We start from the raw sequence: 17,016 nt of genomic DNA, 5'->3' as shown, positions 1-17,016 counted from the left end.
GTGTGTGTGTTGATGTGCATGTTGGTGTGCAAGCACTTGTGGGTGCATGTGAAAGCCAAGGACAACCTTGGCGGTGTGCTAAATAGTTTAATGTCAATTGATAGAAGCTAACATCATCTGGGTGGAGGGAGCCTTAATTAAAACAATGCCTCCATAAGATGGGGCTGTACACAAGCCTGTAGAGCATTTTCTTAATTAGTAATTGATGGGGGACCCACCCCATTGTGTGTGGTGCCATCCCTGGGCTGCTGGTCCTGGCTTCAACAGGAAAGCAGGTTGAACAAGCCATGAGGAGCAAGCCCTGTAAGCAGCACCCCTCCGAGGCCTGTGCATCAGCTCTAGCCACCAGGTTCCTATCCTGGCTTCCTTTGATGATGAACAGCACTGTGGAAGTGTAAGCCAAATATATACCCTTTCATTTTTGGGCATCAGGTTTTTGGGCATGGTGTTTCATCACAGCAACTAGTAACCCTAACTAGGGCAGGTATCATCCTCAGGAACACTGTCTGTCTTCCTTGAGACATTCTTCCATTGACCTGGTGCACACTAATCAGGCTGGACTGGCTGGCCAGAAAGCCCCAAGAATTTTCTCTCTCCACCTCACCAGCATTGAGATTACAGGCATGGGTTCCCATGTCTATCATTTTTTAACATGTGTTCTGGGCATGAAATTCATGCTTTTGAGGTAAGGACTTAGCTGACTGAGGGATGACCCAGCCCCAGTTCTGACCCTTTCACTAACCCTCTTGCCACCGTACTTCCTGTAGGTATGGCCGAATCTCTTCTGATACGTTTAATATGATCTTAACTAGTTTCGCTGCCTTCATCCTCACCTATTAATGTGTATTCATACTTACCTCACATGTCAGAGTGATGCTGTTCAAATCTGCTGATCCCTCTATTTAATGGTACCCATGTTACTTAGTATAAAACATAATGCGTTACACGGTCTCATCACTGCTTACCCTCATCTTTTCGAGTTCTCTCAACTGCTTTTCCCATTCCAGAATGCTAGCAATTTCCTCACTGTTCCTTTAGGATACCAAGTATGCTCGTGCCTACAGTCCTGCCTCAAGGCCTTCTACACCTGTCACCCACGTACACGTTATTCAATTCCTTTTCTCCTTCACTCTTCTAAGATCTTTTCTCACAATTCAACTTAAAACAGACTCACTGTAGTGGCTAGTGGCTAGAATTCTAGCTCTTGGGTGGATAAGATCAGGAAGGATCACCCATGAGTTCAAGGCCAGCCTAGGATACAGAACAAGATTTGCAAACAAAAATATTAACAGAACAAACAAAACTCAAAACTGCAACAATTACACCTCCCATTTCTATCTCCTCCCCGTACTTAATTTTTCTCCACAGTATAGCAATTCTAACACAAATGTTTACACATTAGGAAGTAAAATGCCAGCTCTTTAAGGCAAGGATTTTCATAGGTTTACTTGTGTCCTCAGTACCCAGAACATTTTGATGGCATGTTAAGTGCCTGACAAACTTACATTTAGAAAATGATCTGCACAGCGTCCGTGTTCCTTGGCACACTCATAGGCACATATCATGTATTGTTACTAGTGCACACCATTGTCTAGCTCAGCAGCTACAGCAGAAAACTCCCAATCAGCATTTTCTCCATCAGGCTGATGCTCACAGTGGCTGCCGACTCTCACCTGGAATGCCTGCCTTCTCAGTGAGGTCAGAACAGGACTAAGCCCTGATACGGACAAATGCTTATGCAGGCTCATGTAAAACACCAGGCAAACAGAGAGCTGTGCCTCCCGATTCCACCTTCCAAACCTCTGCTGCTCCCAACTCCCCAATCCCACTCTGCAGGAATAAGAGCTCCAGTCCTTTCCCATCACAAGTCTCCGATCCCAGCACTGATTAGTCCCCTCCCAATCTGCCCTTGATAGCGTCACCTCCGTGTGGTGAAGCACCTGCCTCATTCCTGTGTCAGTGTGACGGCTCTGGAGGCTTTTCTGGAAGTCCAGCCAAAGCCTGCCTCCTCCTGGAGGTCTTCTGGCTCTCTTCACTCCTCCCCTCTCACAGTGACCATTTGTGCCACCTCATCTGTATCTAATTATATAATTTTTTGTCTTCTAAACCAAAAACAAGTTTTGGGGGGGCTGGGAAGAAGGGTAAACTGGAACTCCAAACTGCTGCCTTCTAGATTTCTTTCCTCCACTGGCAGGAAGAACGGGATACTTTTCCTTGGGGACACTGTGAGGATCAAATGTGATGATGTGGGCAATTGTGCTGACGTCACACGCACGCACACGCACGCACACACACGCACGCACGCACACACATATCATTAGCACTCATTTCTTAAAAATAAACAGCAAACTGACACATTTGGGCAGCGATAAATAACTGCTGAGAAAAACTACTTCTGATGACAATAGGGTCCTTTTGTCTTTATCTATTTTTGAAGAGCACTTTCCCTAACACACCAGGCTTCCTTGTTTTTTCTCTAAAGTCTTTCTTTCTACCATGGATGGTGTTTGCTAAACCCCATGCCAGCTTAAATGATGGCTTGCCCGCCCTCCCTCCCTCCCTCCCTCCCTCCCTCCCTCCCTCCCTCCCTCCCTCCCTCCCTCCCTCCCTCCCTCCCTCCCTCCCTTCCCTGTACCCCTCCTCATCACTGCTGAGATCTACAGTGGGCTGCCCTGGGGCTTTCTTTCAAACTATAACACTTGTCCTTGACTTTGGATCGAATCCATTCTTAAATTCTTTTATTAATGAGACTGAGGACCCCAAGAAGAGACCCTCAATCTCCTGTATCACTTGGCAATCATTAAGAGACCCCAGTGATTGCCAGAAACAGTATCTTCCCATGGAACCTGTGGCAGAGAATCTAGCTGAGAAAGAGACAAGCCCGGCAATAAGGGCTGGAGACTGAAGTCTTAGTTTAGTAGTGACGGCCATGCCCTATGACATTAGCACCTGGCGCTCCCTCTTGAATTTGTCAGCTATTAAAACAGAGGGGATGTGGAAAGAATTGTAAGGTATCTTCTAGATTATAACTCCATGGCTCTTTTAAAGTCTACTTAAAAATGCCACATCTCTCATCTGCGGAGCAGAATAATGTCTTATAGCATACAGCATGGTTTTATTTGGCAATTCCTGTCATTTCAATCAGGACATACATTATTCTTCAAATTTTGAAAGTATGTGGGACATCTTTAACTTAAAATAATATGTGTCTGAAGGAAGCCCAGCAGGGATGGTCTGTGTGCACATGTGTTTAAAATACGGGAGGTGCCAGCAGACGCTGTACCCAGGCTTTGCTGTGACATAGAGCACATTCACCCTGACGACATCCTGGGATCTGGACGTTTTCCCTTTAAAGCTTCAGAGGAGATACTTCATAATTTAGTTTTACCTAACCATTCACTTGTATTCAGTTAATATTATTTCAAAACATCACTCAAACAAAGTAAATGAAAATTAAAATGAGTCTTCTGCTGTTTAGTGTGTCGCCATTTTATATAACATTATTTCTCTGGCTTCAAACACATTCTTAAATTCTTTTTTTTTTGAGACATGTTTTTTTCTATAGCTTTGTAGCTGTCCTGGAGCTAGCTCTTGTAGATCAGGCTGGTCTCAAACTCACAGAGCCTGCCTCTGCCTCCCGAGTGCTGGAATTAAAGGTGTGCACTACCACCGCCCGGCCACTCTTAAAGTCTTTTAAGAGTCTGCTATTTGAAATTTAACGTGTAGTGTGATCACTGTGCCATGGAAAGGGGACAGGGACAGATGATTCTCATGACGACGACGACAGTAACAGCAGCAGCAAAGCCCATCTGTCTCTCACTGGACAGAGGCACTTACTGGGCCATGGACTGGAAGCCTAGTCTGGAATCCGGGGACCTGTCCTTATTCAGGAACTGCTGTGAAGAGGGAGAGAAAACAAATAGTAAGTCAACAGAAAGAGAAGAGCGCGGTCAGCGTCCACACACTGAGAACCCGTCAGCTTTCTCCATGAAGACAGAACATGAATGTCTACGTCCTATTGAACATGAATGTCTAGCCCAGTAACTTACTCACTCCTACGGAAAATCATGAGCTAATCTACCACAGTTTAAATCTTTATAAATAACATTAGTTTTCAGATGCTAGTACTGGGGAAAAAACACCAAAACAAAATTATTATCATCATCATCAACAACACCCACAAGGAGAAACAGAAAGGAGAGGCTGGTTATTAGCCTCAGGTAACTTAACCGTGGCTGCTGCTTAAGCTCCACACATCTCTTTCACCGCTGCATCTTTTCTTTCTAGTCTTCTCACCATCTCCATATTTTTTATATTGAGGCTCAATTGAACTGAATTTGAACACTCTAAATCTTTTACAATTTTTTTCAGTAAATCTTACTTCATTAATGGCGTCCCCGAGAAAAAGGCTGAGTACACACTTTCAGAGGCTCCAGCTTAACGCCGAGTGCTTACACTTCCTCTACGGAGGGAACGGTGTTTAATGTAACACAGTGCTTTATAAATCAACCCAGTGCTGCCCTAACACAGACTGAGATAATTAGATGTTACAAAGAAGATCCACCTGATATTCGAAATAAGACAATAACTTGCTGGACCGTATACAGATGGAGGATACCTACACCATCATTCAGAAAATGACAAAGAGCAGGAATGGACAGAGCTCTGCTAAACCCTGCTGGAGAACTCCTGCTTTTCCAGCCTCCCCTCCGCTGCAGCTCACTCTGCCTCTCCACGTTTCCTCCTTCATAACCAGAGTTCTGCAGGATGGTGCCTTGGCGAGCTTTGGCACCAAGTATCTTTCAACGAGCATTACGTGCATATTAGAATATTATAAAGAATTTAAGACAACTGCTTTTCCTGACTATGGTTATGTGTTTACTATCAGTCAGCTTTAAATCAAACATTTAGGACAAGAATTAAAGAGTGACGAGAGGGAGTGAAAGGTGAGTGCAGGAGAAGTAACCGCAACAATACAAGAACCAATAGTATATCTTGATTTTTCTTCACTGCTAAAATTGATGAGACTGAGAAAATATACTGAGAAAAAAATATATATCCACAGCCAATTTCAAATTCAAAGTCTAGTCCAGATTGCTGAAAATCCTACCTGCCCTCATCCAATAGCACACACAACAAGCAACAAAAAGCAACAAAGCCAAACTCAGGGAACATTAACTCTCACAGAACTTTCTCCACCTCTTTATGAGCATGTAAGTTCCAAACATATTAATTAAATTAAATGGAAGTTTTAAATTTAAAAAATTTCCTACAAGGTCTAAGTATTATTTCAACTTCATAGCCCAACGGAAGCCAGCATCTTACCAAAAATTTTTTGTATGTTTCTAAACCATGGTCAAATGACTGGACTTAATGAGAGAACCAAACACAGAGCTCTCATCACGAATTCCCACCAATCTGTACCCACTCTGGAGCCACTGAGAAATCAAGCCAAATCTCCCTCTTAAGCTAGTGCTGCCCTGTGTGGGTCTTAGTGTTGTTTATCACAGAGTCTGCTCATGTGAACGGAATGCTGGGATACCCTCAGAAATGTTGTCTGAAGTACACTGTAAAGAGTGTGAAAGAAAGCAGTCAGAATGGCTGTGTGTGTGTCAGAGAGAGAGAGAGAGAGAGAGAGAGAGAGAGAGAGAGAGAGAGAGAGAGAGAGAGAGAGAGAGAATAAAACAAACAAACAATATAAGTTAAATTAGAGAGTCAATACTGTCCATGCTATGTTTCCCCTTGTGGTCTTACCACTGGTATACCTGATTCTCTTTCTATCTCATAAATCTTAAGTTAGCAGGGAGCCCATACTGCAATGTTCTGACACTTAATTTAAAGGACACTTACTTAATGAGGACGAATACTTTAGACCCCTTTACTCACTCATTCCTTGGTCTCGGCAGCAGCACGCCACAGGGGTAGTGACTCGTGGAGGCAGTGGGGGCGGGGGGAAGGAGTTTCTGTGAGCTGTTGTTTGTCTTTAAACAGGAAGCCCCCAAGGCTGGAATGCAATCAGCCCATAGATGCCTCCCACCATCAACAAGGCCAAGGAGCATGGCTGCCCTTCCTTCCCTCCTGTCCACACACACCTCAGTTGTTTTGTGACTCCGTTTCCTCTTCATGGGCACCCTTGATTTGGAGAGGAGGATGAAGAGAGGAAGATGAGCAAAGCGAGGATGAGGAATGGGAGGACCAGAATCTAGAGACTCCTGCTTCCCAAGCCCTCAGCTTCTTGAGGATGATTTTCAATTTAGAATGCAATGAGGCTTAAATATGAAGGGAATGATAAATGGAGCGACTTAAAATGATACCACTGGTTATGTGGAGGTTTACCAAGAAGTAAACAACATACAAACAGCTTGAGGAAAGAGAAAAAGGCCATGCAAACAATTCATCAGAATGGATAGGTCTAAAAACGTGAAGGATGGGCAGAAAATCATATGAATGTTCAATCAATGTATGTTGTAGCTGGCACAGCAGCAGCAGATAAGGCAGGGTTATGATACAGTATAGCTTTATTTTACATGCTGTTATGCACCCACTGATACATTTACCTCTCCAAATGTTTCACCTCTATTTAGTGGGGTTGATTCTTTTTTTTTTTTTTCCTTTTAGAACATAGATACAAGAGAAGAAAGTTGCCAATGAGGGTTTGGTGGTTAAATTCTAGTCTTGGTTCTGTTTATGGTTAACTTTGTGTGGCCCTAGTAAGCCACTTAACCTCTATTGGGATTTCTGTTAACTAGAAAAGGGAGAGGGGCTCAGAACCAAACACAAGCTCTCACAGTACCACACTCTTATTTCTACAGATGAGGAAATGGAGGCCCAGAGTTACCCAGGCTACAGAAGCAGCTGAAGGCTTACACCAAGCTTTCTAAAGTTGAGTTAACAGGAAAACTAATTTTCCGTACAACTTTGTTCGAAGTCTCAAGTGCAAACAGGTAGTAGTATACTTCTCTGGGTTAACAACTAGGTTTGTACAGCCTGGCACACTCTGCCACTGGCATAGATCCCAGTGCTTTAACGCATAGGTCACAGCCTGTAACTAAATGTAGGGCTCTGTCATGCACCTCCACCAAGCAGCCTTGGTACTAAACCCACAGCTTGGACACTTTGTGCTGTGGTTGCCATTATGCCACATAGTGCCAGCAAAGGCTGCCTGAACACAACTAGGATCTGAAATGACTGTGTTTTGGATGTCAGTGTTTTTATTATACACACAGTTTTCTGCACTTATAGAACCAAAACAACTGCATTATGGAATGAAAAGAAACAAACACAGCCTTGTCTTGGTGTCATTCTTTAGCATGTGACAAATTAATATATCTCTGGATTGTTGAGTTAAAATGTTGGATTTTAAAAGTTGCTGCTTGAGTTCCATAAAAATTTTTATTAAATGAAGATTGTTTGGGATTAGGACAGACTTTCTAACTATGTCTGAAATGGCTTTAATGGTTCTTCTGACATATTATATGAAGTATGTATGCAATGCTCTAATGCGAGAGGATATATCCTGAAAGAGAGGTACTTGTTCACCTCTCCTTTAGCTATCAACCTCCACACTTTTTCACTAGCAAAATCAGAATGTCTAACAGGTATGCAGGGGTCAAGTTTGAAGCCAACATGAGCTATCACTCTGCATCCATCAAATAGACCCAAGGACAAGGAACTCTACCAGGCCAGGAATGCGAAGGGCTCTAATCCCCTCTTCTCTATTCTTTTCTCTAAAACAAATCAAAACAAAATGAACAAAAACAAAAAACAAAAGCCAGGGGATCTTTAAAATACTTCTTCTGTCTGTGGACTTGAATCAAAGCTTGTAAACCACAACAGAGACAATGGAGGTGACCTGGGCTAACTTGTCTCACAATGCACTTACACACACTCTGGTCTTTGTCTCTTGGCTTTCTAACACTGTAACATGGCCACAGGCACTGCAGAGAGGAATTTAGATGTCTTTCTCCTTTCTGCTTTGGCCAGAATTAAATAAATTAATTTTCCCTTTCCAATTTCTGTTTGCTGATTTCTTTGGAATACAGGGAAACCGAGGCAGTGAATTTATGGGCCTAAGTACTCTGAACCCTAAACACAGACAACCCTTTCCACTCTTATCACAGATTCTAGAGTGAAGAGTTGTTGGTAACATGTTACAAGGTAGGGTATAAAATGCGTCCTATCAGTGGTTTAATATGATGATCAATGCAAAATTTAATAGCATCACTGGGATGTATGGTAGGGCCTTGGTGGAGGAAGTAGGTCACTGGGGACACTCCCTGGAAGGGCTGTCCTGCTTCTAGCTCTTTTCTCATTCCCTCTTTGCTTCCATGGCTGCCAAGAACCAAGTGGCTCTAATCCCTCATGGCTTCTCTGCAATGGCCTGAAAACCATGAACCCAGCAGACTGCTGGCGAACCCTCTGAAACTGTGAGCCAGAATAAATGTTCATGCTTTTAAACAGTTTCTTGGAGGCATGCTGACACAGCAACAGAGCCGAACCCACTGTGAGTCCAGGGGGATGAACCCACAGGCATGTTCAAGCACCTCTCATCTTTATGTTTCTTTTCTTCTGGTGGTAGTGTTGGGGAGCAAACCCAGAGCCTCAACCTAAGCAAATACTTTCCTCCTGAGCTACATCCCTAGACAAAGAACGCGCTTTTGAAATAGATATTTGATCACATCACCGCTCTGCTTTCCACACTTTGATGGCTCCCGACCACACTTGAATAAACTCCAGCTCCCTAATGTGGCACATGAAAGCTCCCAAGATTCTTCTATTTACTTGGGGTCAGTCTTATCTCTTATTTCAAGCTCTTACCATGATGCTGCCTTAGGTCACCTTAGGTTCTTCACAGGCTGTTGCTAATGTCCCAAAGGTATTCCCCCCATGGTAACTTCCAGTTTCCACAAATGACCCCACAATTTCCCTCACTGCCCTCACTGCTTATGTCTAATTTTGTGACTCTCTGACTAATGCCACTTTCATTCTTTAGGCTGCAATGCAGGAACTAGTTCTGATTCATTGGCCATCACTATCCATACTCCATTTTACCAAGCTTTCTTCAAGTGTTCAACAAACAAGGAAGATGCCGAAGCAGGTGAAGCAGTGAGCATAGGATCCCCAGGTGAGGGTGAGCACCAAAAAAGAAAGCAGAAAATGAACCCAGCTTGAGGAGGGGTTTTCCATACAAGGAAGTGCAGATCTCTCAAAACAGATGCAGAAACAGGGTGAAATTATAGAAATATAGAGAAAATCAGGATGGAAACATGAGGGATTCATGTTTGATGGGAACTCCTGTGAAAGGCAAGAGCCAGTGCTGACTGGGAGCACGGGCATCACAGCTTGAGGGGAGTCGCAGCTTGAGGGGCGTGGGTACTATTTTCTTTGACAATGTGTGGGGAGTGTGGCAGTGTGTCAAGGTGAACAAGTAGAAAGATGACAAGACAGTGTGCCCCACAGAGGCAGGTAGTCACGGTTAACAAGGTGGTGATTTTTTTTGAAAAAAGCGACAAATAAACATAGAACACACATGACATAAATGGACAAGGGGTTTACTCTAGGCTTGGAGACCAATGAGAAAAATTACAGGTCCTAAGTGCTGCTCATGCATCGGGCATCAAGCTGCTAAATAACGGGCTTCTATGAATTGACTTCCTGTGGCCCAAGTGGTCTGGACTGCGAAGAACAGAAATGGACTGTGGGTAAGCAAGAAGTTAGAAAACATCAGAGAAGACCTCTATTTAAAAAAAGTGTGCCAACTAAAGAATAGTATGTGCAAGTATGTATGCACTTGTGAGAATGTGTGTGTGTCACAGAGTGTGGAGGTCACATGACAAGTGGCAGCAGTCAGGTCCTTCCTTGGACTATGTGGATAGCAGAGATTGAGCTCAGGTAGTCAGGCTTGAGAGAAATTACCTTTACCAGCTGAGCCATCTTGCCCAGCTGACACCTACTCCCCCTTTTTACAACTCCTGCAAACAAAAGAGCTATTTGGGTCTCTACTTCCTCTTTTGAGCAAGAATTATTTTCTAATCTCCCATCATGAGGGAGTAATTCTTCCCAAATCAGGTCATGTGGACTATAAGGAAATTCTCTGCATTAAGATACAGTAGCCTGTAGGTGGTGGCTGCGGAGACACACCCACAGTAATTGGGAAACAACAAGGGTGAAACAGAAAAGGCTCACTCAGTGCTGAAATGCTCAAGTCAAAGAGTGCTTAAAGCAAATTTGCTCCAATATGTTGAGAAAGATGTTTTATTTCATGGTTCATTTGAATTAAAAAAGGACCCTTGAATAAGAAAGGATCTATTTCCTTTTATGTTCCTAAAAAGAAACCTTAAAATTAGTACCACTATTGATCACATTACTGTGATTGTTAAGTAATAACTAGAACATCAGCATATAGTTAATTTTCCATGGTTTTTGCAAAGACTAGCATCAATTCCTCAAACACAGGAAACAAGCAGTATCAACAGGTATCTACATCTGATTAAGAGACATTTTATAAAGCCAGGTCTAGTGGCTTATGAGATAGGAGGGTTGCTTGGTTCAAAGCCAGAGAGCAAAACTCTTTTCCTCCCCACAATATTTCAACAGCACCACAAATTCTCAACCCTTGACAATGCACACCACATTCTAAACAATGCATTACCATCCTGGAATGCCAGTCATGCTCAGGGTGAGCATCTGGTAAGTAGGAAGGCTGCCAAAGTGAGCAGAGCAGAGCTAGGGTGTCAGAGAGCTCCCGGGAAAGGTCACGCTGCTTGTCAAGGCAGAGGCAGTGTGGCTGATCATAATCAGTCCTGCCACTATCTAAAGGACATTTCTGACAGAATGACTGGTGGGGCGTTCATCTTCCACATTTCAGATCTCTAACAGATTTTCAGAGAAATGTTATTGATGTCTAGATTACCCTGAAGACACCATCACGAAGAACACACTGTGTTACTCTGTTTAAGAGTCTTAGGGGAGAGTCGTGGGCCACGTGGAACACTGACAACAGCACAGTAGAGTGTAATGTCATATGTCATACATTCGATAGTCTTACTCAAGACTTCTTACCTCAGAGAAATCAATGAATTTACACAAGCAAACAGTCCACGCCCATAATACATTCTGAAAGAACTGGGATAAATCCCCTAAAAATACTTATTTGTGTGTCTTACAAAAAAAAAAAAAAGACAGACCGTTCACTGAAAATCTATTATTAGTCTATAAATTGAGCTTTTGATGGAAGATGGGCATAATAAAACGGAATGTGATAAAGGCTGAGTTTAGGCTCGAATTAGGAGCGAGCTGCTAAATGGGAAAACAATTCATATATATATTTTAAAAATATAAATTTAATTAAGAGGACAACAGGAATATTTTCTAAACCTACTTCTGGGGTCAAACTGCTGAGGGACTGTCCCAACGACTCTGTATTTCAGAGCTCGTGGCAATATTCTAAACCCTGCGCTAGGCTAGATAATCTAAAAACAAGCGGCAGTACATGGGGCCTCATCCTGTACCTAATGTTTTCATGAGATGGTAACAGGAACCACTAGTGTAAAATGTGTGTGTGTGTGCGCACGCGCGCACGTGTGCGCACACTGGGAGACAAACTATGATGGAATTATTATCCGATGCTTTGGGGTTCTCTGTTCTTACTTTGGACTAGACAACAACAACAAAAAACAAAATAAAAAAGGCCGATGCTACTGATTATAATTAGACAGTGCACTTTGGATTAGGAATTGGTCGTTTTGATTAAACCAACTTGCTCTTACTGACTCTACATGCCAGGGAAAAACTGAAAATAATTAAAACACATTCTTTTTACATGAAGAAGAGCTATGATATATAGTTTTAGAACTACCTTGGGAAATTAAAAATAATGGTTAGTATTTGTCTAGTGAATTTTTACAGATAATAACCAAAGCAGCACCATGACTGCTGTATTTCCAGAAGACATCTAGCATTCCTGTGTATAAGTTTCACTAATTCTGGCAGCAATTGAAATTATATGTTGAAACTATATATGAGACACACACACACATATTATACCTGTGTCAATGATGAGCTACTTATAGAAGATAAATGATGCTTCTCAATTTTAAGTAATTTTTAAAAAAATTTCAAAAAAAAAAAGAAAACTGAGAGTTTATCAAAAATAACAACACCCACAACATTTTAGGAATTAAGAATATTCTGGGTGTTTTAGTAATTAAAAATGGTCTAAAAATACAATTTTTCTGTGTCAATAAAAATTGTGCAAGATGTATTAGTAAGAGTAAAAAGAACTTTAAGTATAATTATAATTAATAAAATAAATCAACGTGAATGAAGTCATGCCTGCTCACATGCAGAGATTTTAGAAGGCCATGAAAAGCTTAGAATTAACAGGATTATAAGTGTACAGGACTTATTTTTAATCCTATACTATTTTTTATTCACTAAATTTTATAAAATATGAGGATGCATTACTTTTATAGTAAAACTAATTAAAAATGTTTAAAACAGAAATGAAAAAGTAAGACCAAATTGTTAGAACGGCTTTTTTCTACTAGATGCGAATTGGCAGCACATCTTGGTAGAGAAGTCCTAGATGAGCCTGGAGGAAACATCCATCTCCACACAGGCTACCAATGCTGCTACCAGCCACCCCCACTTCAGTGTGTCAGGATTTGCACATGGAGCCACACAGCAGGTGTGTCCACTGAGAGACCTTGGAGGAGGTGGCAGCTGCCATGCCACTGAAAGGCGTAATTTTACTTTTTATTGAATAGTTTAAATAGAAGTCAATTTAAAAAGGAAAGTTGAGGTTTCTTTCCTTAAAGTATAGAGAATAAAACTGAGCACTGGAACATGCCTGTAGTCCCAGCTACTTGGGAGACTGAGGTGGGAGAACCCTTGTACCCAGCAGTTCATGGTCAGTCTGAGCAACAGAATGAGACCCCCATCTCAAAAACAGAAACAAAACCTAAACTAAAATAAACAGAACATGATTCTTACAAGTTCCATGAGAAGAAGGCACACTGAAACAAACATAAAACAGGCATGTAAAAAACCACAGTGACATAAGACCTGGCTGTGGAAGTTAATGCTTGTCTACTCTAACAAGATGGCCGAGAACAGAGGACATGGTTTGAGACTATGGAGGCTGCACCCCTTATTAGTAGTGTCATCTGAATGAGTCTCTCTCTACTTTATGGATCTCACTTTGTTCATCTGTACAATGAAGTAGCTGAGCTAGAATCATAGCTTCACTCCTGGCACAGCTCCATAATGCTATGTACTCAGACCTCCCACAAATCCTAGTCACTTTTCATGCTCTTTAAAAAGCTTATCTTCTATACGATAATAAGAAAAGGCTTGCTTTCAAAATTAAATCTCTGATGCATTCTTATGGTATGTTTATAAGACAGAATCTTGATCAAATCAACCATACTTATTTTGATAAAGAATTAATTAAAAATACAATAAACTAGGTGCTAGGGATGTGTAGGTTCACATTTATCAAGGTTGATTGTCAGATTCAATGACTCAGTATTCAAGGCGTTTTAGTGCCTGGGGCAATATCATATTTATTGGGGACTTCTTTTTATATTAGCACAGATCATTTCTCTCTCTCCAGGAATCATCACACCGTCTAATACACATTCAACAAAAAATTCACTGGAAGATGTCTGCCTGTCTGTCTATCTATTTATAGGAACATATGCACGTTCCCAATTTTTTAAAGTACTGGAGACTGAACCAGTATCTTGTATTGCTAGGCAAGCACTCTAATACTGAATTACACCCACTGCTCTCTGTAGGATTCTAGTCTAACACATGGATTCATATAGACAGATCAAATTATATTCTCCCAGTAAATAAATTCATTCAACCTTAACTTTAAACCCCGATCCAAGCTCCATCTTTTCTGTGGGAATGTCCTATTTCCTGGCCCACACGGCTTCTTACTCTGTGTGACACTTGCTTTATGCATTAATACTGGTAACCATTCTTGTGCATGCTAGGCAAGCACTCTACAACTCTGCTACATCCTCGGCATAACTACTTCATTTTAAAAACTATTTAATTTGCATGTTGTATGCTTCCCTGAGATCTATTAGAATTAAGGTTTGGTCCTTAAAGGCTAGGCTTGCCATCTGAAGAACTAGCATGCTGGGAGATGGATGGAAGGGTGTGTCTGCAGGATGGAGATCCAAATTGGACACAAGTGCAGTTTGAACTATACCATGACACAGTGAGTCCATCTAAGGAGAAGAAGGATACAGGCAGTCAGAGTTCTCTGGAGTAAGTGGTCCCTTAGGAACACTGGGACATCAGGAAGAGGAAGGTCAAGACCAATTTCACATGAGTAGTTAAATATAGAAAACTCCTAGTTTCTCCTGTGGCTAACAGAAATAATGGAGAGGAAGACACTTAGGGTCAGGAGTACATAGCCTTAATGATCAGTATGGTGCAAATTGGGGACACCAAGATTGCTTGATCTTTCATTGCATTTCATACTAAACCAAAAGCTTTGTTATTGCCCCCATGCTAATGTTATATTTCCATTGCACTGATTTATCTAGGTTGTAAATTTAGTATAGAATTGCTGAGTTGGCGACATGTAGCTTTTCAAAATCCCCATGCTAAATTTCTAAGCCTCACAATGACAGTTTTTGTAGATAATGATAGAATCTTCACAAGTGGAATCTGTGCTTTTACAAAATAGACATAAGAGAGATTCTTCTCTATCTATCTATCCTGTGAGGTTGCAATGGAGCTGCAAACCAAAGTCCAACCTCAACAGATACCAGATCTACTAGCACCTTAACCTTGGATTTGCTAGTCTTGCCAGTCTCCAAACTGTGAAAATTATTCATCATGTAAGCCATTATAAATTACTACATATTTGTTATAACAGTCCCCAACTAAGACAAGCCTCTGCCTAATTTCGTAAATCTGGTGTTCATTAGTAGAAAGGAGAGCTTCCTGTAACCTAGTGGCAAACCTGGCCAGGTCTACCAGTCTTCTCCTTCTTCTCTGTCTTCTCCAAACTGATGAAACATGCAGGAAATCTCTCACTCTTTATTTCTAGACTTTACCCAAGTTATCCCTTCTCCCTACCCCCTGCATTTGAAAGGGATGCTGTTCTAAGCTCGACTCTCTTGCCATATTTTGTTAGTAGATTCTCTGTTGAGTTGTAGAGGGTAAGTGATGACCTCTAAATCCTGCAGAGATGCCGGTTGCCCCCGACCTGTTCCTCGTAGCTGAAATAACAACAAAAATCTCGCCAAATGTCTCTTGGGAGGCAAAATCCCTACCAGCTGAGAAGCTCTAGTCTACCCAGGACTTATCTAGCATTTTGTTCTTCTGTAATGAAACAAACTCCTACGCCTTCCACAATTCATTATGTCTTGATTTTGCCTCCACAGCATATCAGTCTGTGTCTCTTCAATACTTGAAAAATAACTGGCTATCTTGTCTCCTCCAACAACTCCTCACTCTCTTGGCCTCATTTCTCTGAAGTGAAACTTTCGAGAATGGCTTCCACTTGCTTCTCACTTTAATTCCAGCACAAAGCTATCAGGGTCCTGTTGACTACCAAATGCTCAGATAATCCAACGGCTTGACTGGCAGGCGTGTACAACCTGCAGCCTGTATCCCACAAGTTCAAGGACAGCTAGGAGGGTGGTCCAACACAAGATTATTTAAAATAAACTTATTTAAAATATCATTTAAACTTATTTAAATATTAGAGACTTGTAAGTGCATGTGTGTGTTTGTGTTCTTTTTCTTTTTGTAACTCGAATACATGGTTTTCAAGCAGGGACTTTGTAGCATCACAATGTTGGGCACGCCTAAATATATTCTTTGCGTCACCCTTAGATTCCAGGGCATGTCTTTTTCTTTCTTTCTTTTTTTTGGACTCTCTTAATACCAGTGTCAACTGGGCTCTGCCTTTGGCTTCCTTCTCTTCTGACTCCGCAGACCTTATCAGGGCCATGGCCTTTACCACAAACCCCACCTTCCAGCAGGGAGACTGACTACACTAATTCCTCTTCATTTGGTTTTGGAGCTCTACTTTCTTTCAAATCCCAGTCCGCACTTCTGAGTGCTTGTGGATATTTCTACCTGGGATCTCTGAAGACATCAGTAGCAAACTGAAATATCTAAAACCGAGCTGACCAGCTCTCCACAGCCACCTTGTCTCACCGCACCGTTCCCAAAGCTTCCTAGCTCGTTAATTTTGTAGCATTGTCACCTATTCAGCTATGACCAACCCAGCCACTTCAGAGTGACCTTAGGTTCTCGGCCACTAAGCAGCTGAATAATGAAAAGCCAGGCAACCACAGCCTCTGCCTACCTCTCATCCCTCTGGCTCAGTCTTGTATTTTCCTTCTATGTATCCCTAATGAGTTTCCTCATGCTAGGTTTTATTACCTCTATTTTAACTACTAGTGCTAGTGCTATAATTAAAATCATTTTATGTAATTTCCTGGGGTACCCCCCCCCAGGGGAACCCTTGTCTGGAGGATGGCAGAGTGCACTAGGTTGCTTGTGGCCTCCATTTCTCCTCAACTTTTCCCCTTTAAACCTACATTCCTCAGCTACAATTATGACATTCTATACCTTATTCAAGTCCTCCCTCTTCAGGAATGTTTTGTCCTAAGTTCCTGTAACACTTCTTTTAAATCTCCAAAGCTTCAGGCTATGCATTTCTCCCTTGGGAACTATGTCTGGGCCTTCCCAGAACAGAATGGAAGGTTTCTCCCGACATGTTCCCAATGAAACAGGCATATTATCTCCATCCTGGTTCCAAGAGTCTGTTGAAACTACCGGCTCACACATGGCTTGCCACCAGTCCGTCAAAATCGTTAGGGTAAGTGCCTCGTCCACTTATACCAGCTTCATTTGGAGTTACCACAATGCACGGCATGGAAGAACTCAGTAACTATGTGTTGAAAGTCTGAGCCAGAATGGGTTAAATTCTAAAACCACAAGATACATATTGGTGTGTGTGTGTGTGTGTGTGTGTGT

General features: G+C 41.9%; 1 protein-coding gene across 5 annotated transcripts in view; it reads right to left on the bottom strand.

Annotated features, from left to right (window-relative positions):
• Ahi1 (Abelson helper integration site 1) overlaps positions 1–17,016 on the bottom strand; it is a 142,765-nt gene that overhangs the window by 7,654 nt on the left and 118,095 nt on the right. For 3 of the 5 annotated variants that reach the window (XM_057751715.1, XM_057751706.1, XM_057751688.1), the window contains one exon: positions 3,838–3,896. In XM_057751715.1, the coding sequence (XP_057607698.1) occupies positions 3,838–3,896 (59 nt within the window). Of the gene's footprint in view, positions 1–3,837; positions 3,897–6,092; positions 6,133–17,016 lie in introns of all 5 variants that reach the window. The other 2 variants (XR_009055621.1, XM_057751696.1) reach the window with 2 other exon arrangements.

The sequence above is a fragment of the Chionomys nivalis genome, chromosome 2 (genome assembly GCF_950005125.1).
Source record: "Chionomys nivalis chromosome 2, mChiNiv1.1, whole genome shotgun sequence".
Taxonomy (NCBI): domain Eukaryota; kingdom Metazoa; phylum Chordata; class Mammalia; order Rodentia; family Cricetidae; genus Chionomys; species Chionomys nivalis.
This window is presented reverse-complemented; position numbering and strand designations above follow the sequence as displayed.